General features: G+C 35.3%; 2 protein-coding genes across 2 annotated transcripts in view; one reads left to right on the forward strand and one right to left on the reverse strand.

Moving 5' to 3' along the window:
- LOC110995545 (protein Wnt-1-like) overlaps window positions 1-14,452 on the forward strand; it is a 62,864-nt gene extending 48,412 nt beyond the window's left edge. The window contains exons 2-8 of the mRNA XM_022262752.2: window positions 1,513-1,657; window positions 4,859-4,979; window positions 11,093-11,250; window positions 11,683-11,790; window positions 12,593-12,739; window positions 13,358-13,485; window positions 13,924-14,452. Of these exons, the coding sequence (XP_022118444.1) occupies window positions 1,513-1,657; window positions 4,859-4,979; window positions 11,093-11,250; window positions 11,683-11,790; window positions 12,593-12,739; window positions 13,358-13,485; window positions 13,924-14,125 (1,009 nt within the window). The 3' untranslated portion in view covers window positions 14,126-14,452. The remainder of the gene's footprint in view (window positions 1-1,512; window positions 1,658-4,858; window positions 4,980-11,092; window positions 11,251-11,682; window positions 11,791-12,592; window positions 12,740-13,357; window positions 13,486-13,923) is intronic.
- A 3,628-nt stretch (window positions 14,453-18,080) lies between these two features.
- LOC110995539 (chitin deacetylase 8) lies at window positions 18,081-22,351 on the reverse strand. Its single transcript, XM_022262743.2, has 6 exons — window positions 22,169-22,351; window positions 20,822-21,131; window positions 20,059-20,326; window positions 19,388-19,574; window positions 18,517-18,657; window positions 18,081-18,195 (listed from the first exon to the last, which is right to left on the reverse strand). Exons 1-6 carry the CDS (start codon window positions 22,322-22,324, stop codon window positions 18,121-18,123), a joined length of 1,137 nt encoding a protein of 378 aa, XP_022118435.2. The 5' UTR covers window positions 22,325-22,351; the 3' UTR covers window positions 18,081-18,120.
- Window positions 22,352-24,283: the final 1,932 nt, after the last annotated feature.

The raw sequence follows: 24,283 nt of genomic DNA on the forward strand, positions 1-24,283 counted from the left end.
CATTGTTAAAAAAATATTTTTATTCCCCGAGTGCGCCTAGATTAGCTTCTCAGAAGCCCTCACAAGCCACTTCGCTAGAAAAAGTAATTTTTTACAAGAGACATGTACAATATTGTAAACTTTTAATTGACCTATATAGCCCGGCTGAACGCTAGTCCCATGACATCATGGATGACATAACACAAGGAACTCTTCCCCCCATTTAATACTCTTCAATCCCTAGTACACGTGTGCCACTCAAGGTCTCGCTACCCTGTAGTACATCCTCTCATGTTTGCAATTAAAACGAAAACCCGACTGGGACGAGGATATACGCGGTAAGCAAGAGGAAAAGGGACGCCACTTCTCATTTACCCGAGCACTTTTTATTTCAACTTGCACTCAAGGGAGGTCGTCGGCCAATCAACGTAGTGTGCCGCGCCCGTTCTCATTGGCCGGTTTGAATAGAGAATGCCAAAGAACAAAAGCTGAGGGTAGGTAATAGCGAGTTTTGTTTCTTCGAGTGGCTTCATAAGTTCATTCGAGTGTTGGAACTCCTGAGGAACGGACGTCTCTAGACTAATTACCTAAGTTACATGCATTGTTTACGAGGGCCCTTGCGCTAAGCTCCCTTCAATTGTCAGGGCGATGTTTAACATTGTTATTTATTGTTCGGAAGTCGTTGTCGGTTCTTGAGCTAGGAAATGTAAAACAAGCAAATTAGCTATGTTTGTTCTAGCGATCTTGGATGTTTGCGAGCCGGGCTTTAATGTTGGCGTTCGCTCATGCGACTTGGCATCCCGTGATTTTGCTAATGCAAGTTACACTTCAAATATTTGTTAATTTGCTTTTAATTTATTGGTTTACATTTGTGTTTGCGTTGAATCTGGTTTTTGAATGGGCTTGGGGGTCGAGTACCTTAGCATACAAAACTAATATTGGTAATGAGGAATGTCTATGTAAACTTCTAATACAAAATGTAACGTAATAATTTTTATGTGTATTTTGGTTATTATTTTTTTATCTAATCTATTACAACGTAGCAGGTTGGGAACTATTAGCAAGCTGTATGTTTCCATGAGCTTCTAGGCGTAGTAAGATGAACCATATCGTAAGTTAGTCTAGCCACAATAGAGTACTGAATCACATACCATACAGTGTGAGTAACACAACAAACCGTCTTATAGGAAACAAAATAACTTTTAACTTATTGGATTGTTGATTAAAATAATTAAATATGTTGATTCCTTATTAAAAAACCTTAATGGGTTTAATGATAAATATAGTAAATCTTATACAAAATAAATATTGCCTTTTAAATTTGTTACCTATAGTTTTTTTTGTCTCATTTCTCTAAATTGGAATGACTCATATAATTTCAGATTTTCATAACTAGTATTAAGACTTATTTATTTTAGTTCACAAGCTAAATATACCTCAAATAAAATAATCTACGAAATATTCATCCTCCTATGCTGTATGCATACAAGGTTCTATGCCGTAATTCGTATTAAAAATCCCTTTTTTTTTCAGGAATCTGGCAGCACCAGTCCTCTCACCAGCCAGCAATACATCAGTGGAGACATTTCCAACTTTACATAAAGAGAACTGTCAGAGTCTGGAGTACTTGGTTGACCGACAAAGGCAGCTTTGTATGCTGTCTGATAAAATGGTGCAGGTATGGTTTATATAGTATATAATATTATAATATATTCTATTATAGACTATATTCTATGAGAATATATAGAAGATAGTGCCGTATCAAATTATTTTTAAAAACAGCTGCTAACAATTAACAACTCGTGCGCATAATTAATACACGCTGTTTATAAATTCATAATTAGATAATTAATACCTCATTATTTTTTTAATAAATTTGTAAGATTCTGTTTCATTATGTAAAGAATCACCTTATTCATAAATAGATAATATATATTTATGTACTTACATAATTTAAGCTAACCTACTATGAAAAATCGATTATTTTATTCACTGTTATATAGCAACTACCAACTATTGTAAAGCAGAAAATAAAAGGGCTTATTATTATAATTAATTTAGATGTGTTAGATTACTGCATTTATATGTTAGATAAGGAAAACAATATTAATCAGAAAAAGTCTTGAATAGGAGGGAAATAAATATGTGTAGGTAAATCCAGCAATTCCGTAATCATAATAGATTATTAATGTATAGATAACTTATAGGAAAACAATTCTTAAATAACTATTATTCAGTGCCATAATAATCCCTCATTAAATTTCTGAATTTTAATTGATTTTTTTCAAATATGGAGAAAGTAAGCAAATTTACACAAATGTTTAGTTACACACAAAAGAAACAAAACAATATAAAGGAATACAAGACAACAATTAATAATAAATACTATTAAACTACCATTAATCTATAATTTATTGTCAATCAAGCATAAAATAACATAAAAATCTTTCAGAAATTACAAGATAAACAGACATATGTACAGCATGTACATATGTCTTTGACATGACATTAGATCGACTCCACTAAACTGTGAAAAATAAATTTCTAGATTTCACTGTGATATCTGACAAATAACCCCACACCCTAAATATAAAATACTTAAAAAGCCGAATACGCACTTGCGTCATTAACAAAAAGACTAAAGCTCCTCCAAACATTTCAAAGACAATCTTAACGTGTAATTATGGAATTTAAAAATAATGTGCATCAAAAGTCCGCCTTTATGTAGTCGGTTAAATATAAAGTTTCAATTAACGGCTCATTAATTAGCCATTAAGTTTGATAATGTCGTTAAATGTCTGGTTTTACGCCGACGCTTGCGAATTGCAAATTGGATAGAAAATACTTGAATTGAGCAACCATTTAGGTTCGATTTCTCATTAATGCTCTTCAATAGGGATGCTACACGATGTAGTATTAAAAAATATCTGAATATATACCTTTGGCATTTTTTCATTGTATGAAAGCACAATAAAGCTTTTTTTCTCCCATATATTATGTTTCTTTTTATATCAAAATTAACTGGCCGCTTTTATATACTATCACTTATCTCCGCTCGTTAGAATGTGCCAATATTATAATGCTGTGTGTACTGAAGTTGATATTTTTCACAATAGTATTTGTAAATTTAAAAAGATAGTTCATGGTGAATACTTGCAACCCTAATTACTTGAATTAATTAATGTATATATATTGTATGTAATAACTGTATGTATGTAGTCAATCTGTTTTCTGTTTTTCTACCTAAATGTAAAAAAAATATAACATAAGTGTTTATTATTATATATATATTGTTTATTATATTATCTAAAAAAAATATGTAACGAATGAAGATTCGACATCTACAATTACGAAGGACTTAAAATAGGCTTTTATTTATATATAATGACTTAAGTTCACTGGCAACACAGATTATATTAATATAGACATTTAAAGTTGAGATTTTATTTTGTGCCAACCTTAACGTGTTGAGTAATTGTAGATTCAAACGATAATTCTGTCGGTATCCAGCCACTGTATTGTTAATTTAAATGTGACCATACAATAAAACAATGGCTATATTAAGTGACATTAATCTATTTTAAATCTATATTATACAACCATTACTAATTAACATTCGTCTTAATAGTATAGGAATTAAGTAAATTCGTCTTCGGTCACTCCAGTGAGCTTATCTCCTGCCCTTCAGGCCATTGACCACCCCATGACGGCTAGCCGAGGTTCAAGTCTCACAAGTCCGAGAAAAACGCCCATTCAGGCTGAGCTACGCTCGCCAAAACAGCTCGAGCTGAGCTGTAAAGGCCCTTAAGGCCAATAGCGAGATTCCATTCCAAAAAAAAGATTAAAGCCAGTTTACACCAATCTTCAAACAAGGAGGTTCATTTAGCATTTGATCATCCTTTTAACAACGCCACCGAACTAATGCAAAAACATAACGTTATTATTTCATTTCACTTGTAAGCTAAATTAATGTTCGGAATATACTTTTTTATTTACATTCTTATTATGGTTATGACTTATGTTAATGTGCAATGGTTCGTACTGAGTTTATGCACACATCCGTTCGTTTCCTTTGATGTCTCAACCCGCATAATTTTGTATGCGTTTAGTAATGAATTGAAGTACTTAGAATATGCTTATATTTGTCCCGCCATTTTACTACATATGAAACAACTTATTCTTTATTGTTAATTACCTCTAACTAAATGATATACATTAAAATAAAATCTATTTGTGTTTCTTTTTTTAATTTATTTCTTAAGATGTTTCGAGTGCTTTTGAGTAGCTTTTTAACTACAATAGCCAGTAATAGAATGTCGTGTTTAGGTATTAAATAACTAGTTTACATAGTATCGCAATGCACTTTAACAATAGTTTTTCCTTACTACTATTAAATAAGTACAGCCTGAAAGAGACGGTTTGCCAAGCAAACAAGTCTTCCGTATTCCTATCCCTAATCCCTAATCCCTATCTAAATGCAATCAACTAGTACTCAATAAAAAAATAAAATAAAAAAATAAATCTTTACACTACTCACAGCCGAATAATATTCACGAACATCTATTTGGGCTAGATTTTACCTAATAAGACTAAATTCTAATGACAGCGGTAAGAATTATATAAGGGTACTGTGAACAATATATAAACAATATATGAACAAATTATGTTTTTTTTTATAATTTATTATGAGTGACGTAGTGTAATTTAGACATTGAGATTTTTTAAACCATTGTTGGATACATAATATATGCTTTTTATAACCGTTATATATGCTTTTTACAAGCTGTTTATAACCGTTGAAAATAATTGTTTTTTACCAAATAATTAAGACAGATATTTTTACTTAAAATGCTGTCTTACACATTGTTACTGATTTCAGGTGCTTCAAACAGGTGCAATGCAAACAGTCGAAGAATGTCAACATCAGTTCAGACACAGCAGGTGGAACTGCAGTACCGTTCAGAACTCTACTGACATATTTGGAGGGGTACTTAAATTTAGTAAGTGATGTTTTTATACTTTTATTAGTAATTATATCCTAAATACTCCCAGTCGTGTTTACAAACTCGACTGAAATGTTGAGTTTGCGTACCGCGCGCTGTCAAAGATGGGACAGTACGGAGTTTGAAATAACAATATCAAAGATGACATTTGGAGGTAACTTAGTATCGATTCAGGCTGTTTCAATAGTGAAACACATTTTTATAGATTGATTTTCGTAGAATATCGTAAGACATGAAGTTCAGCTAAGACCAGTTTCGCTAAAAATAATTATTCTTCTCTGCCCGTTTGTTGATAGATTTTTTTAAAGTTTAATGACACAATATGGGCACAATAGGGCCCAGAGATTTACAAGAGTCCATGGGCGGTGATTATCACCTAACTCTAGATAATCAGCCTGTTCATTTCCTTCTGTGCCATTAATAGCAAACGCCATTTTTGATAACATGAAATCAGTTCAAAAACCATTATGTTCCCCGCTTAGCTCCGATCTTTTTTCAATACGAAGCGTACAAAATTAGATAATTTCACAGTACCATACATAAACAATGAAGGATCAAAGCTGCGTGCGCGTTTGAACTCGCATCCTTTGTGATGTCAATTATTGTTAACAGGTGTCCGACTGTCTTAAGATATTTGGAGAAATTAAACTTTGTAACAAACAGAAATAGTCAGTCTTTAGTTCCACCAACGTATTGTTCGGCAAACTTATTTCTCTTTGCCTTCTGTATTAAGTCTAAAGAGAATCACCTCCAGTAATCAGTAATGGAACTCTCCATGGAGGTAATTTTACAATCAGAAGAAAGATAATATAATTCCAATTTAAACACGAATTTATTATGATATTTACATAACTATTTGGCATTGCTTTTGAGGAGTGTTAGTCTAGTGTTTTTAACTTGCGACCCAATAGGTTGCATCCCCGGTTGTGCACCAATAGACTTTTGTATGTGCGCTTTTAACACTCGCTCTTACGGTGAAGGAAACGCCGTGAGGAAAACATTCCTCTCTTACGCCAAATGTCTATTACTTGCCTATTAGAAATGATCACGGGACAGCCGTTGCATCGCCGTTGGTATACATATGAAAGTTTTCAGTTGCAATCCTCCTGCAAATAATTTTCATTAAAATTTGAAAGATAGCTTCAGTATTCTGGTTCCTATATTTAGCAATTTCAGACCAATGAAGGAACTTCAATGTTCCTACACAGTTCAGAGTAAATTCATCGTCAATACTGACGTTCTTCGTCTTATAAATACTCTACAGATTTCAAACCAAAAATAACTTCATGACTACGTTTTCTAGTTTAAAGCCCACACTTCAAGACATTCAAGGAATCATTTGTTTTGTTTATTTTTACTTGTCTTATCCATGTGTACTGATGGATTTACTCATGGCCAGAACGTCTTGACCCTTCATTGAGTTATCGATTGATGATGTGTCAAACCAAAAGCGGTGATGCAGGGGTCATCTAATTTGGCTGTCGGTCAGTGAACTGTTTTTTCAAAATAAGTGTACTAGATATTACATGGGCATGGTTGTGTTTATCCATTATAATCTTGTAAAAAAAAAAGAGCTGGACTGTTTTCGTGTTAGGAACCGTTTCAGTATTACGTAAGCACTATAAGGGGGGGGTTCTTATTTGGTGTTTATGTTAAGGCTTGAACAGTGCTCAAATCGGTCAACTAGCCCTAGTTTAAATTAAATTGTTGGAAGAACTGTCGCTCATATGCATTTGAAAAAAATATATATTGTGGGTTGAAGCCTACTGTATCGATTGATAAAATCAAAAAAGATAAAAGCAATACCAATTTCCCAAAAAAAAATTTACCATCGAACCGTAGATTAGACATAAATTACAAATTCGCTCCAAAACGGTTTATGCGATTTATTTTAATCTTACACGTATTATTAGATATAGCATATATTATTATTTTGATAAAAAAAAATTTGTATTAATTCGTTTCCTGGGCATGGAAAGTAATAAAAGGTAAATAAACTCAAGCGCAATGGGCTTCCCTCCGCAATTTCACACCCGCGAGCCCTGCATGCGGCTTGTCTTCAGTCCACCTCAACGCTTTGCGACGGGAGGACTACGCTTGTGTGTCGAAGCCAATAATAATTAAATATTTGCGTATTTTAGTTTTTACCCGCGGATTTTTTTAGAAATGCCAAAATATAAAAAGAAATATCAAGTGAGGCGAGGACATGAACTTCGGAAATTATTGTATGTTATAAGTATATGTATATAAGTACCTACCCAAACAAAACTCAAATTTAGAGTTGTCAAGTTTCAAGTGCAACTTGTACAACCAAGTAAAATAAGTTGCTGAACCTGATACCTGATGGAATCTGAAAGTGGGTACTGGATCTCGAGGATGGTAAGCAGTAGACATACCGTCATTGAGCTCGTTGTAATCAGCTCAGCGAGACGATACTAGAAATGTGACTAAATGAACCTGATGATGGACTCCGAAGGTGGGTACTGGGTCTCGAGGATGGCAAGCAGTAAACATACCGTCATTGAGCTCGTTGTAATCAGCTCAGCGAGACGATACTAAAAATGTGACTATATGAACCTGATGATGGACTCCGAAGGTGGGTACAGAGTCTCGAGGATGATAAGCATTTGACATACCATCATTGAGCTCGTTGTAATCAGCTTAGCGAAACGATACTAGAAATGTGACTATATGAACCTGATGATGGACTCCGAAGGTGGATACTGAGTCTCGAGGATGGTAAACAGTAGACATACCGTCATTGAGCTCGTTGTAATCAGCTCAGCGAGACGATACAAGAAATTTGACTATATGAACCTGATAATGGTCTCCGAAGGTGGGGACCGGATCTCGAGGATGGTAAGCAGTAGACATGCCGTCATTGAGCTCGTTGTAATCAGCTCAGCAAGACGATACTAGAAATATGACTATATGAACCTGATGATGAACTCCGAAGGTGGGTACTGGATCTCAAGGATGGTAAGCAGTAGACATACCGTCATTGAGCTCATTGTAATCAGCTTAGCGAAACGATACTAGAAATGTGACTATATGAACCTGATGATGGACTCCGAAGGTGGATACTGAGTCTCGAGGATGGTAAACAGTAGACATACCGTCATTGAGCTCGTTGTAATCAGCTCAGCGAGACGATACAAGAAATTTTACTATATGAACCTGATAATGGGCTCCGAAGGTGGGGACCGGATCTCGAGGATGGTAAACAGTAGACATACCGTCATTGAGCTCGTTGTAATCAGCTGAGCGAGACGATACAAGAAATTTGACTATATGAACCTGATAATGGTCTCCGAAGGTGGGGACCGGATCCCGAGGATGGTAAGCAGTAGACATGCCGTCATTGAGCTCGTTGTAATCAGCTCAGCGAGAGGATACTAGAAATGTGTTATATGAACCTGATGGTGGACTCCGAAGGTGGGTACTGGGTCTGATTGACTCTGATTTCATTTTCTGGCTTAGATATAACATGCTGCACTCGTAGGTTTCAGAACCAAGAAAAATATTTAAAATTTCAACTGGAAGACGAATCGTTGAAATTGATTATTTTTTCAATAAACTCAAAGAAATATAGTGGTATTATAGTAAATATTACCTAATATTTATTTAATATTAAATATTAATAAGTTCATATAGTCACATTTCTAGTATCGTCTCGCTGAGCTGATTACAACGAGCTCAATGATGGTATGTCTACTGCTTACCATCCTTGAGATCCAGTACCCACCTTCGGAGTCCATTATCAGGTTCATATAGTCACATTTCTCGTATCGTCTCGCTGAGCTGATTACAACGAGCTCAATGACGCTATGTCTACTGCTTACCATCCTCGAGACCCAGTACCCACCTTCGGAGTTCATTATCAGGTTCATATAGTCACATTTCTAGTATCGTCTTGCTGAGCTGATTACAACGAGCTCAATGACGGCATGTCTACTGCTTACCATCCTCGAGATCCGGTCCCCACCTTCGGAGACCATTATCAGGTTCATATAGTCAAATTTCTTGTATCGTCTCGCTGAGCTGATTACAACGAGCTCAATGACGGTATGTCTACTGTTTACCATCCTCGAGACTCAGTATCCACCTTCGGAGTCCATCATCAGGTTCATATAGTCACATTTTTATTATCGTCTCGCTGAACTGATTACAACGAGCTCAATGACGGTATGTTTACTGCTTGCCATCCTCGAGACCCAGTACCGACCTTCGGAGTCCATCATCAGGTTCATTTAGTCACATTTCTAGTATCGTCTCGCTGAGCTGATTACAACGAGCTCAATGACGGTATGTCTGCTGCTTACCATCCTCGAGATCCACTACTCACCTTCGGAGTCCATCATCAGGTTCATATAGTCACATTTCTAGTATCGTTTCGCTGAGCTGATTACAACGAGCTCAATGACGGTATGTCTACTGTTTACCATCCTCGAGACTCAGTATCCACCTTCGGAGTCCATCATCAGGTTCATATAGTCACATTTCTAGTATCGTTTCGCTAAGCTGATTACAACGAGCTCAATGATGGTATGTCAAATGCTTATCATCCTCGAGACTCTGTACCCACCTTCGGAGTCCATCATCAGGTTCATATAGTCACATTTTTATTATCGTCTCGCTGAGCTGATTACAACGAGCTCAATGACGGTATGTTTACTGCTTGCCATCCTCGAGACCCAGTACCGACCTTCGGAGTCCATCATCAGGTTCATTTAGTCACATTTCTAGTATCGTCTCGCTGAGCTGATTACAACGAGCTCAATGACGGTATGTCTGCTGCTTACCATCCTCGAGATCCACTACTCACCTTCGGAGTCCATCATCAGGTTCATATAGTCACATTTCTAGTATCGTTTCGCTGAGCTGATTACAACGAGCTCAATGACGGTATGTCTACTGTTTACCATCCTCGAGACTCAGTATCCACCTTCGGAGTCCATCATCAGGTTCATATAGTCACATTTCTAGTATCGTTTCGCTAAGCTGATTACAACGAGCTCAATGATGGTATGTCAAATGCTTATCATCCTCGAGACTCTGTACCCACCTTCGGAGTCCATCATCAGGTTCATATAGTCACATTTTTATTATCGTCTCGCTGAGCTGATTACAACGAGCTCAATGACGGTATGTTTACTGCTTGCCATCCTCGAGACCCAGTACCCACCTTCGGAGTCCATCATCAGGTTCATTTAGTTACATTTCTGGTATCGTCTCGCTGAGCTGATTACAACGAGCTCAATGACGGTATGTCTGCTGCTTACTATCCTCGAGATCCACTACTCACCTTCGGAGTCCATCATCAGGTTCATATAGTCACATTTCTAGTATCGTTTCGCTGAGCTGATTACAACGAGCTCAATGACGGTATGTCTGCTGCTTACCATCCTCGAGATCCACTACTCACCTTCGGAGTCCATCATCAGGTTCATATAGTCACATTTCTAGTATCGTTTCGCTGAGCTGATTACAACGAGCTCAATGACGGTATGTCTACTGCTTACCATCCTCGAGATCCAGTACCAACCATCAGAGTCCATCGTCAGCTGATGATGATGACTCGGTTTCGGTATTTTAGCAATACTGACATTAAAAAGTTTTAACCTCAGAACGAATTAAACATGTAAAAAAATCATGTATGTACTAGTTAAATAATTGGCAGCCACCATTTTTTCTAGACCAATATTTATTTGTAAATTTTTATATTTAGCTAATAATTGGTTTCGTATTCACGTAGTTTTGTTAGACTATTCACTATTTTGTTAGACTAGATGGCGTTAGTAAATTATTGTTTGTAGTAGAGGTCAAATCCTCAAAGTCATCGGCGTATGTTAGAGTCTTAACAGTAATTACTTACTTTTTTACAAATATTACCCACACATTGTCTATACCTGAAAAGCTAATTTACGAGGATTTAGGAAAAAGTTAATAGTGTTATGTCTATTACTTTTGAGAGGTTTGCTTACTTTTGCTGACAAAAAGGGGGGGAAGACGGGAAAACAGAAACATGGCCATACTTAAAATTTTGATGACGGCCATAATTCAATTTTAAATACACAGGTCATGGCTGAGAATATTTTGTATTTTTTCAGAGTCCCGTGAAGCAGCATTTGTCCATTCATTATCATCAGCTGCCCTGGCCCATGCTGTTGCTAGAGCCTGTAGCCGCGGCGAGCTGAATGAGTGCTCCTGTGATTCTAGGGTGAGGAAACGGACTCCGAGACATTGGCAGTGGGGAGGCTGTTCTGAGGTACTGTATCTGTATGATCCCAATATTATTTCATTTAATTTGTTTTCAAGTCGGCCTGCTAATATAGATAAAGATTATCGGAGTAATTCAATTATCTAGTGAACTTTAAAACAGTGCCATCTATTTATCGTTACTTGAACTTTTAAGTTTTTATTGTTTTGTGATACAATTGGTTTCATGATGTTCAATTAAAATAAACATATTCCGTTGCGTAATTAAATTTTCCTCCATTTATTAAAATTTAATTAATGAATGTGAATTTTCGCCAACTACGCATATTAACTTTAAGAATATTAACTATTATTATTAGTATTTGCTTTGGTTCGTCTCGATGAAATCGCTTATCAGCGATAAGGCCGCCCGTTGCCTATTAACTTATGTAACCTCTTTTTATGTTTAAGCTAGTGTAAATAAATAAATAATATATTTTAGGATATCAGATACGGAGAGATTTTTAGTCGAGATTTCATTGACGCGAAGGAAAATAAGGAAACCGATGAAGGATTGATGAATTTACACAACAATGAAGCTGGGCGACGGGTAAGTGTAGATTAATCTCAACTTACTTAACCTATCCACTAGAATTTATTAAGAAAAAAATAAATCTGAACATAGTACGCGCATTGCGACATGTTACCTCTTCTGTCTTCTCCTTTCTTCGGCGTAGAATCCTGGATGCTGACAGGACTTTAAAAAAGCTTTTAAGATTTATCGACAAAATGCAACCGTCCAGTAGATAGAAGAACAAATAAGTCCTCATGACGGTTAGAAATGGAAACTTGAATATCTTTGAACTCATACAAGGCAAAGTGGAAGGTTGAAAGACATCTGTCAAACGCACGTCTTGTATGTTAATAGTTTGGTCAAAGCACCAAATCCTTGTTCAGAAGCAAGCATCCAGACATAACCATGATGCCAATCTTCGAAAGAAGATGGCGCTATAAGACATGAATATTGACTGTCAGTCTATTTAAACAAAAAAATATTATTTAAAGAAGCCGTCCCGCAGAATTATAACGATGTCATAACATTTGAATAATAATTTTCATCAAAATGGCTTATTAAAAATTGAAATTTTGAAATTAAAGACGTGTAGACAGGACAACGTCTGTCGGATCCGCTAGTATATACATATATTTTATATACATTTAAACAAATTTCCATTATAATCCAATTCTGGTGCATCTGTGTGCCTCTTTTTTTGGCAAAGGCCTCCAAATCCCGCCATTCCTCTCTGCACTGTGCCACCTGCCGATAAGAAAAGCAGCGAAAAAATTATATAAAAACAAACACATACTAAAAGGACCAGTTATTAATTAATTATTATTCTAATGTTTTTCAGGCGGTCCGTGGTCGTATGCAACGCGTGTGTAAATGCCATGGGATGTCTGGGTCTTGCTCTGTGCGGGTTTGTTGGCGAAGACTGCCCCAACTGAGACTTGTGGGAGACGCTCTGTCAACGCGGTATGAAGGCGCATCGCACGTTAAGGTAATAATTGTTTTTTTTATGCCCTTACTATTAGGTATGAGGGTGTGCAATTATTTAATCAATTACCATCTCAAATTCGCAATATTGGAGTGTTTGACAAATTCAAAAAGGCATTAAAGATGCATGTTAGAATGAACATAGCTGACTAAAATTGTTACGGCTAATGGCGACGTGTATCTCGCTCGTATATAATATATACATATTAATATTAAGTTTCTCATGTAAATAAAATATTTCTGTTTTGTAATGAGAAATAAAGTTCTTTAAACATTACAAAAGAACGCAAACGGACACGGGGCTCAATTGATTTTAAGTGATGCCGCCCATATCGCCAGAGGGTTCGCAAGTGCGTTGCCGATCTTTTAAACATTGGTATTTTAAAAGACTGAAGATTGGAACCAGCTGTCCACTGAGGTATTTCCGAACCAATTCAACTTAGTGTCTTAGGTAAGACCAAGAAAAGAGGGAACCAATTCTTAAAAGGCCGGCAGCGCGTTTGCGAGCCTTTTGGCAGTGCCAGTGTCACTTAACATCAGGTCCTGATCCTGACTAGTTTTCTGATACTAATTATAAAATTGATGTTAGACGACCTTGATTATAAGTTCATTATAATTTCAGGTAGTGGAGAGAAAAAAAGGAAAGAACATAAGAAAACTAAGACCGCTCCACGCAGACATGAAGAAACCAAATAAAACCGATCTTGTGTATTTAGAAGACTCGCCGGACTACTGCGAACCAAATGATGAGTAAGTACAAACCATAAAAATATAACACATACGACACAAGTATATAAGAAATAAAATGTTGTATTTATATAGATGCAGCAGTATTGGCTTCAGCTTGAGGTTGAAGCGCCACTGATTTATTTTTTAGCCTCGGGCCTCATATTTCTGAATCTGTTTCATGATCATTTTAAAACTAATAGGCAAATAGGATCAGCCTTGCCTGACACACACCGTCAACTTCTTGGGTCTAAGGCAATCGTTTCCTCACGATGTTTTCCTTCACCGTTCGAGCAAATGTTAAAAATTCGCACATAGAAAGAAAGTCCATTGGTGCACAGCCGGGGATCGAACCTACGCCCTCGGTATGAGAGTAGCACGCTGAAGCCACTAGCCACTGCTCTTTATAAATTTTTAACCAAAAAATTAAATCACATAGTCATGCCCCAATTTAATCTTCAGACTCGGCATTCTCGGCACCCGCGGCCGGACCTGCAACAGGACTTCAGCCGGGCTTGATGGCTGTCGGCTGCTCTGCTGTGGTCGAGGGTATCAGACCCGTGTCAGGGATCACGAGGAAAAGTGCCGATGCCGGTTTGTTTGGTGCTGCAGGGTGCACTGCGAGATTTGCCGGTCGAAAAGAGACCATCACGTTTGTAATTAGGCTTCTTAAGGAGTTGATTGATGATATTGATCCAATAGTCTAGCTTTAGAATATTGCTTAATTCTCTATGAAAACGGTACTCAATATATATTGGGTGTCCTCAGACGAGAAATCCCTAATTACCGGAATCAATGTTTTAAATAATTAGAAATCAACCTGTCACCGCGTTTCAGTACGTCCTTCGAGAGTGTATCAATTTTTAAAAAACCGGCAACGCACATGCGAGTAGCCCATTGAATATCCATGGACGGCGGTATCACCCTGAAATGATTCTCCTGCCTGTTTGTTTCCTGTTATATTAAAAAAAATAAAAAGCGTCAAAAACTTGTCAAAAAAAATACTTATTTGAATTTGAAATCAGTGCCGCATATTTTTTTTGTTGATGGTCTTAGAAGGTTCCGTTTTCTTTCACGTCGTCTATGATCGTGTAATAACAAAATTATATAATTTATTCCGTGGTGTTTTCTCTCTCTCATGTCCTATAACCCCTAGGTGGGGCAGAGGGCGTCCACAGCGAGTCTCCATCGCGTTCGGTCTTGGGCCTCATATTTCCGTGGTGTTTTACCATAACGTCATTTTTCGAACAAAAGTAATATTGACGGTAACTGTATAACTTGAAATCAAAACACAAAATCTATTTAAAAAGTATTAAATTTTTGCACACTATAAAGCTTAGCCCTCCAATTATTAGGTCTTACTTATACTTACTAACAGTTGTGACAGTCCGTGAATACTTTTCTTCTCTGAACCACTTTGCAGATATTCAAATATGGAAAGCGTACAGTCATACAGGCGTGGTTTAAGGATTATTTTAAAATTATTAGCGACCTAAAAGTAATGAACGAAGACTTTCAATAATGTTTCATTTACCACGTTCAGAGTACGTAAAGAAATTCCATCCGAATCATACCGACATCCGTCGTTCCACCACAGAGTGTTTTAAGGCATTTTTTGTGGAAGTCCACTTTTCCGAACCAATTCTAATTAGGGTATTCAAGAAAAAGATTACAGATACCGGCAAACTTCTTGAGCATTAGGGTTTAAATGTTTGCGCATCGTATAGACACAAACGTCAACTGATTTATCAATCACGCGTTCGACACGTCACTCTGCCCCCCCCTCTCCACCTAAAATCACTACAGCGCCGGCGACATTTGTTCAAAATGTTTGTCGGTATCTACAAATTCTTAAAATTGGCAGCGTACTAAATCTCTGGCATTGAGTGTCCATGGGCGGCATGAGATGAGCCTCCTGCTTGTTTGTCCCTCCTATGCTATAAAAACATAAGTGTTTGTTTACTATAGATATGCGTAGAATCGACTGATTAATTTGATATTATTTAATGTTATCTCCTAAGCTTTAATATAATTTACAGTATTAACTTATTTTACTTTGTACAAAATGTAAATAGATCTTTGTTAATATTTGAAAGTGTTGATTTTAAATTATTTCTATAATATAAAGGAATCTAAGTATCAATATTTAGTGCTTATATAATAATAAGTATGTTTATAAATATTGTTGTTAAGTTAGCTTCAGGTTAATGATTTAATTTTGAGATTTGTTTTCTTTTTTGGGCAATCAAGGAGTGTGTTTTGCATTAACTTAACCAGATTATACTTTACAATATTGTACACGTCTAAAGGTGTATCACTATCTACTTTACAATATTGTACTTGTGTAAAGGTGTATCACTATCTACTTTATAATATTGTACTTGTCTAAAGGTGTATCACTATCTACTTTACTATGTAAAAGTTAGTAGATTTTATTTAACCAATTTGTAAACCAAAACATTGGAATTTCGACAGAGGATCGATTGTGAAAATTTTAATTTATAATGTAAGAATGTAAATAATTGCAATATGTACTTAAGTTATATTTTACGTTCTACCTCATATTAATTTCATTAATTTTCAAGTAGATATAAAATTATAATCGACTTGTAAATTACTAAAAATACTATTAATTATTTTTAGATTGTAATAGTTCCGACTATTCAGTAGTTTTTCGTATTTGTAAATACCATATACTTAAGGATTTATAACTTCCCTTTTGATATTATTATAACAAAGAACAAATCTGAAGTTTATAAGTGACAAAACTCTCTCTCTATTCACAGAAATTGAATCTGTCTGTTTCAGTCAGACATTTTTTAATTATACATACAGTTAAATATTTGTATAACTTACTTTTTATGTATTTAACTTTAATTTTATTTAAAATTTATTGCATACAAGATAGTTCAAGAATTTGTTTATGTGTTAAAAGTGCTGGAAATAAAAAAAACAACACAAAACAATAAAATATAATTTACATTAACATAAATTAACATTTTTATTAATTATTTTTATTATTTTCTATGAATTAAACTAAATTTACTTTGACAACCAAATACAATGAAAATAATTATCTTTCCTTTGCAATAGTTTCAGCCACTATTTCACAGGATTTTACAATAGGTACTGTAAAATATTTTTTATAAGTCTTCTACCGTTTATAAGGAATTGAAATTATTTATTACTGTCCTAGATTATAGGTTAAATTAAGCATAAAATTCTTAGTTACTCAATGTAAAATAAATGTATTTCAACCCTAATGTTTTTTTATTATCTTCCACACAAAATATTGTATGTTCTAGATATTTCAATACTTTTTTTAAATTGCCTCTTAGCTAAGCCATTTTTTAAAGTTATAATCTAGCCTAATTTAGCAATAATAAGTACATAAAATTTCAAAACTTTTTTAATATTATAGAGTAAAACTATTTTTATTCGCGCAATTTGTGAGATAGCGCCGATGATAGATAACGCACTTATTCTGTACCTGCCACCAGATCATAACAGAACATATTACAATAGTTCCTTATATTTCTTAGAGATGGCGCTTATTTCATTTTTAATTTGTTAATAATAAAGACAACATAACAGGTGGTGCAGTAGTTATTATTTGGTCAATTAAACTCCAAAGCAAGGCAATATTGAAAACTTTATATAATTCCACGTCATTAAATTCGAACCTGTAGGCATCCCTAATCTACGGCGAAGAAGATAGAGGGTGTAGGCCGAGAGAAAAGCCGGCATAAAAAACTCTCGGTACTCTCGGTACAAGTTTGCGCATCGTATCGCAGAGTGGGATGCAAAGGTCTACTGATGATTACCAATTACGATCGACACGTCACTCTATCACTCTCAGTGATACCTAAAAATCGCTTCTGCGTAGGCAAGGACATTAGTTCAAGATGTTAGCCGGTATCTGTAACGACTATTTAGATCTAAATTCAAATTCTATTTTTATTCATATTATATTTATTAGCTTTGGTTACGTATACGGTTGGATTATATCAACGTTCTAACTTAGAACAACATACAAAAATACAATACCAAATTCTTTAATAAATTTCATCAATATGAATGCATTTGAATAAAGAACGTTATATTAACTGTGACATTGAATTCGTACAATATATTGCGTTTTCCAATTACTATTTCAGTTATTTCCGGTGGCATAGATAAGATTATACATACACTGAGTAATTAATGTATTTTCTGATAATGATATTTTTTCAAGTAATTATTGAGATACCATTTATAGAGAAAACATGACCATTTTCTTAGTCTCGACTTTTTCTATACCGCAACTACACTGAATCTTCTAATACTTGTAGTGATAGCCCTCGCAGACTTTACTATTTTATTTCTATGCCTATCCGCTGATATTGGGAACTTGTCATCACGTGATACAAAATATTAATTCGGAATCACTTGCTATAAATTGACATGTATTTTAATTTATTTTTGTTTCCTGTGTTATGTATAAATTCTACTTTGATATTTTTAATCACGAAATTACCAAGCAAATGTCTTATCACGACAGGATTTATTTGATAAGACCATTATTGGCTTAGAATTGAATTAATTACAAATAAGTAGAATAGATGAATAAAACAATTAAAAATACTTAACACATTTATTGTATTATAATTTCATACATATTTATTCACCGAGTGGATTACCAAGCCAAGGGTAGACACGCGGGCAGCGTAGACAGTTGTTCATGTTGAGGAGTTCCTGGAAAAAGCAGAATAGAATCTGGAGGGTGAGATGGTAAACAAAAAACGCCAGAACGTTGCATTTAATTGTGATTGTATTTATTTATTTGGAAACAAAACAGATACATCTTTACAATAAAAATAAAGTTAAAAATAAAACATAAAATAAATACATTGGATGTATCCACATTCCACAAAAGGTTTCACTAATATAACTATATGATACAAACAAAACAAAACATGACAACGACACATATACATGTAAGAGGACATTAACAGTTGTTTTAATTTAAACTTTTAAACTTCCACAACCCACAGTAAGAGACTCAAATGAACTTACCGATGTGTGGTTTGATGAAAGACCAACGCAGGTAACAGGTCTGCATCTGCGTCCAAGTGTCACCTCTTTGCAGGGTTTCTGAAGGTAATCCGTAAGTGATACTGGGTTCTGCACCCAGTCAAGCAGTTCGGATGCGGTTACCTGTAAGAAAATTTACTTATACTATTTGGCAGTTAGTATCTGCATCTTTTTCGTTAGTGTTTTCAGTGAAGTTGGTGGTCAGATAGTGTCTGAAATGCAATTCTGGATCTAAGACATGTCGGTTTCGTCTAGGAATTTTCCTTAAACGTATCTAACATATATAAATCAGACGAGATATAATTAGAGATTAACGGAATGCTGTAAAGCAATCAAACGTCAATTAATATAATGAAGTCGGGTTATATTAAAGCTTTATTATTATATTAAAGCAGATATTAAAGCTAAAACTTTGTAAAACATCGTAGACGACCAATCCCTTTCTGACTGGGTTGATCCATTGGTGTTGCGTAGAGATGTGGGGTTTCTGCATGTTCTACCGCATTTTTAACCCAGAGTGTTCAGAGTTGTACGGATTAATTACCGCAGCTGAGTTTTGTCATCAGAATACAAAGATCCCACCCGTATCTCGACGTCAACAACTGAACGTTTTTGAGGTAATTATTGCCACCATATGGAACCAGCTGACTAATGAAGTATTTGCTGAACAATTCCACTTATGTCCTTCAAGGAAAAAGCGTACCAATTCTTAAAAGGCCGCCAACGCTCTTGGGTACCCTGTGACTTTATGAGGGTCTATGGGCGGCGGTATCACATAACTTCAGGTATGCCCCTTATGCTATAAAACATAACATCCAGACTGAAAATTTCCCGAAAGTTACTATTCCTTTACCAATGCGACATCGTTTATTGTGCTAAGCATGTCCAGGAATCTGACTAATGCTGCTCGAAGACCAGGCCTGGTCCTTACTGGACCCTCGTGGACGTAAAAGCCGAATGGGGCGCGGTTTCCAAGGTAGTGCCTTTCGAAGTTCTGCACGATGAAGCGGAACCAACCTTCTGTATCATCGTCTGCTGGTCTGAAATAAATATTTTGGTACACAGTTCTGTCTTAATTCTATGAAACTGTAAGGAAAATCAGAATTAATGAAATTGCTATCATTATAATATGAAGTTAAAGAGTTTGTTTGATTATACAGGAGGAGGGGAAATGAGGGGAGGGGTTATACAAATTGGGGTCCCTGTAATGTAGGAAAGTGCTATATTTTGCCCGCTTATACTAAGCGTTAGTTACTTTAATATCGTATCGTATGTTAGTTAGATATTCTCAACATATCAAGTGAAGCAGGACGTAATATTTGCAGTTTCTTTCTTGCTTCTCAAAACTTGGCTATTAAAAAGAGTGACGCAGTTTCTTGTAATTTTTCCACACCCACCCTTTATTTAGCAACTTGTAGTAAATGTAAAATTTAGATCTTAATTTATTTTAAATATTGATAAGTGTTTATTATGTATAAAAGTAGAACTGAAATCACGTGGTGCATAGTTTAGAATAATACTTACGTAGAGAAACAGGCGTCAACCATGGCACATTTGTAATTCTCTAGATCTGTCCATGCAATCATGGGAATTGCCCAGAGTCCAGGGAAGGAGGCAGTTGGGCACGGACCACTGATGCAATCCTGGGTCGATGCATAGTCTAACGTGTACGGCCACATACCAGGGTAGTCAAACTGGGTGGTAGGCATGGAAATGTCGTATCTAAGACCGGCTTCTTCCATAATTTCAAAGGATGCATTGCCCGACATTTGTAAGAATGGCATACGAACACCTGAAATTCAAATTTAAGTTGAATGATTCACAATTGAATTGAACCATCCACGCTTTAAGAATGTATTTACTTTTTTGCCATTTTTTTTAAAGATATGAATTTAGTGCAAGTTACTATCTATATGCTTATTTTTTTACACCCTTTTAATATGTATTTCTTAACTAATACGGGTTTGAGACAATGACATGCATGGCTTAAACAAATGCTGACAATTGATAGAGTAATAAATTCTTCGATCAAGTGTTAACTTACACTTTTCTGTTCTCTTTTGTCACTTACCACTTTTTAGCACTTAAGACCAATTAAACTAATTCCAATACGAATGGTTTTTTTTTCATTTTCAATGCTCTCACTGGGCCCGAAGTGTCAGTAAATAAACATAAATATAAACTTTTATTATCGATATTCATTATAAAATGCAGGTTAAGAAATTGTCGACTTATAATATATACTAATATATAATATTATATTAAAATAATGAATATTTTACAATACCTTGAATCGAAGCTGCGGGAATAGCACCGAAGTTAGTAATAATAGTCTTCTGGTCTGCAATTTCTTTTCTGAGTGTTTCTTTATCAGCATTTCTGAAGTAATCCTGACTCTGATGAGATATCGAGTGCATTGCAATTTCATATCCATTTGAGTACAGCTCATTTAATAAACGGTAGTCAGTATACTCGTGGCTAACGAAGAATGTGGCACCAATTTGGCACTTGTTGAAATTTCTACGTCCCACAAGAAGAGAACGGTAGGTCTCTATATTACCAACGGTCACCGCATCGTCGAATGTCAGCAGTACGAACTGGAAAACCAAAGGAATTATTAAACATGGATAAATAAAATACTTAAATAAATTTTAAGGTGGCAACTACTCGCTGTATTCGTCTATATACGTCTATAATGTAATAATAGCGCCAAACCCAGGAGTCATGTACTATCTTCCAGTCGCCAACTTAAATCAAGCTCAAACTCAAAAATATCTTTATTCATATAGGTAAACATGTACACTTATGAACTTCAAAAAAAACAAATTAAATTACTTGTAAATTTACATTTACAACCAGTTCGCAAGTCAAGGGCGTAGAGCGGAAATCCTTAATTAAAGGGTTGTGACTTGAACACTACAGCCCAAGAGTACTCCAATGGGAATAGAATCAAAGTTCGAGAAAAACTCTTGGACCAATCCATAGATCCAGATTGTTCGACAACATAGCGGTTATTGGGCACTCGAAAGCAAGCAATTGGGCTCAGCAAGCAACCCAAACTGTGTGTCAAGGTCAAAGATACCTTGCACTCTCTGACTTCAGCGCCAATCGCTATCTGTCATATTCTGGACATCTATTGGCCCGACATGACTTTAACAACCCTGATTAGCTAGCATATGAAAGTGGAAATGGATAGGCCAAACACTCTGAAGGGATTCCAATCCTCAAGCAGGCGCTTGGCTGGAACCCGAAGGGGAAATTGGATTCTCTGCCCCAGTTATAGAACATTAAGTAAAGATCTTTTTATATCGGTCTTGAAAACATAATTATTAAATTGGTTAAAAACTTGGTATTTAAAATTATAAATTTTCATAAGTCTTTTAAGAAAGCGGGTCATTTAAGAAGAAAAAATCTTTTACAAATTTAAGTTTTCATGTTACTGTTCTATAAATCTCATAGCAGCGATAGGATACCTGGCATTGATCGGCGCAGGCCTGCCTATTTATGTTTCCTCTACTCTGAGACCTGATGATCCACAGTCGAGTATACTAAGCCCAAAGAGTTTTTTAAACCTTTATTTTTATGATATTAAGAAAGAAATACCTCGTAAAGTAAAATATCATGATAATTGTACCTGAGGGATCCTATGTGCCTCGAAACCTCCAGGAATATCGGTGCCAGAGCACCTACAGTCTGGTAGCTTACATTTCTCGGCGTCACAATCTTCCGCCAAAGGTAACTCTTGTGCAAGAGCTGCGATCACGCACGCAAATATCACCAACAACCTCATTTTGTACAAAACTTTTGATTAAACGTGAATTTTCATATTTATTGAGCCTTATCTGTGTCCCACCTATCTACCTTTTCCTTGATCAAGATTTATTATCAATTAAGTTTACAAGATATTTGTTATTATCTTTTTTTTTAGTCGGTAACCAATATTGGTATATAAGCCAGATATTCTATATACCAATCATACATGGTATACACACTCGCATTCCCTTCAGCTTTTTAAATAAAACACCTACCTATAACTTACTCACCTTACTTTAACTACTAAACTTTTTAAATAGCTGACAATTATGACGTCGTATACCTACGTGGATACACCTACAGAAAATGAATTTAATTTACCTTAAATTAAAACCAAACTAGTAGTATGCCAGATTGCAACGGAAATAGATATAAGTAATGTAAGCAGGAGCAGAAAAGAAAGGAAAGAAAGCCATGGACAGAGTAATTCTTGAATGCTGGCGGAGGTCTTTACCCATGAAGGGGTTCCGATCGGCGGTACTGGAGGTAGCTAGCATATAGGATAACAAGAAAAAAAAAGACATTTACAAAATATAGTATAATATTCTTTTTCTTTTGTATTGACTGAACGGAATTTAAACAGGTTTTTATTAGTTTAAGCGTGGGTACTTCTAAATTTCAACAATTCCAAAAACAACAATGCAATTTCTTAATTTTGTTCTAGCATCGGGTTAGGTAATGAAGTGAAAACAATCCACGATGATCCATGTAATTATATTTTGAAATTAGGTACCTAATTTTGAAATTAATTAAGACTATCATGTTGAATTTTGTAACGGTATCGCAAGATAAGAATTCGGAAGAAGTATCAATATAATTATAAATAAAAGTCTGATTATATTTTATATAATTGAGTGGTTTATAATCTTTTAATCGCATACGTATTTAATTCGTATTATACGTTGCATCCGTGCTAGTTAAATATAATATGTAGCTGGGTATAAAATTGAACTATGACATTGATTACCACTTTCGACTATGATTTGCATGTTGTTCCCACGAGAATGTAAGTGCGTGTTCCTATTTAGCATGCCTCTGGCTGATAGAGGAAATCTATGTTTTAAATTTATTTTATTTTTATATACTACTTTTATATATTATTACTTAAGTAGTGTAGAATACGGTGTAATGGTTGCAGCTCCTTACAAAAAACTTTATTAAAAGAGTGGCAGAGAGTTTATTGCAAGTCCTTCTCTTCCGTTCTACGCCTTTGATTTGAGAACTGGCAATAAATGTAAAATTAGAAGCATTACAATCATTCACTCATATAATAATATATATCTAATATCTCAATAATTTTAACATAGGCAGACCTTCTGTCTGTATGCATAGTATTTTGTAACTTGATTCAGACTACGCAAAAAATATATTTATAATTCTACTGTACGTGTTTATGTCATTGAAATGCTAAAGAGTTGGACCGTTTTGAAGTTTTTTTGTATGCGTTTATGTGGCGCCCTGGATGGTTTAGATTCACAAATCAGCCCGGCAGATGGCGCAGCAGTCGGTAACTAGGTTATTTATCTATACAGCAAATAAAAAGCTACTATATTTAATTTTCTGTGCATATGTTTGTAAGTAAACTCTTAAACAGCTGGACAGATTTTGATAAAATTGTTTGCGTGGAGTCGTGAATGATTTACTTGCTTATGTTTTGTGTTTTGTTGTATTTAAGTAATAGAACTTATAGAACTTATAGACAGTTATAGAACTGACGCAATAAGTAGCGACATCTAGGTGACAAATAGAAACTGCGTAACACTGTGAGTATGACGTGATATTTTATTGAAATACCAGATGGTGCTTAAGATATAAAATAAATAAAAAAATAAAATACGTTGATTTTGGAACATCAGATCATCAAGGTATCGCTTATTCCACGTCATTTAATTTGAACCTGTAGGCATCCCTACTGGTCGGCAAAGAAGACAGAGGG

Source organism: Pieris rapae, chromosome 18 (genome assembly GCF_905147795.1).
Source record: "Pieris rapae chromosome 18, ilPieRapa1.1, whole genome shotgun sequence".
NCBI lineage: Eukaryota > Metazoa > Arthropoda > Insecta > Lepidoptera > Pieridae > Pieris > Pieris rapae.

Bases quoted from the DNA above. Each gene is read 5' to 3' on its own strand.
- LOC110995539 (XM_022262743.2), bottom strand. From the start codon at position 22,324: ATGAGGTTGTTGGTGATATTTGCGTGCGTGATCGCAGCTCTTGCACAA. The intron at 21,132-22,168 runs GTACAATTATCA...TTGGTTTTCCAG, and splicing joins AGGCACATAGGATCCCTCAG to TTCGTACTGCTGACATTCGA. The intron at 18,196-18,516 runs GTAAGTTCATTT...TGCTTTTTCCAG, and splicing joins TTTCATCAAACCACACATCG to GAACTCCTCAACATGAACAA.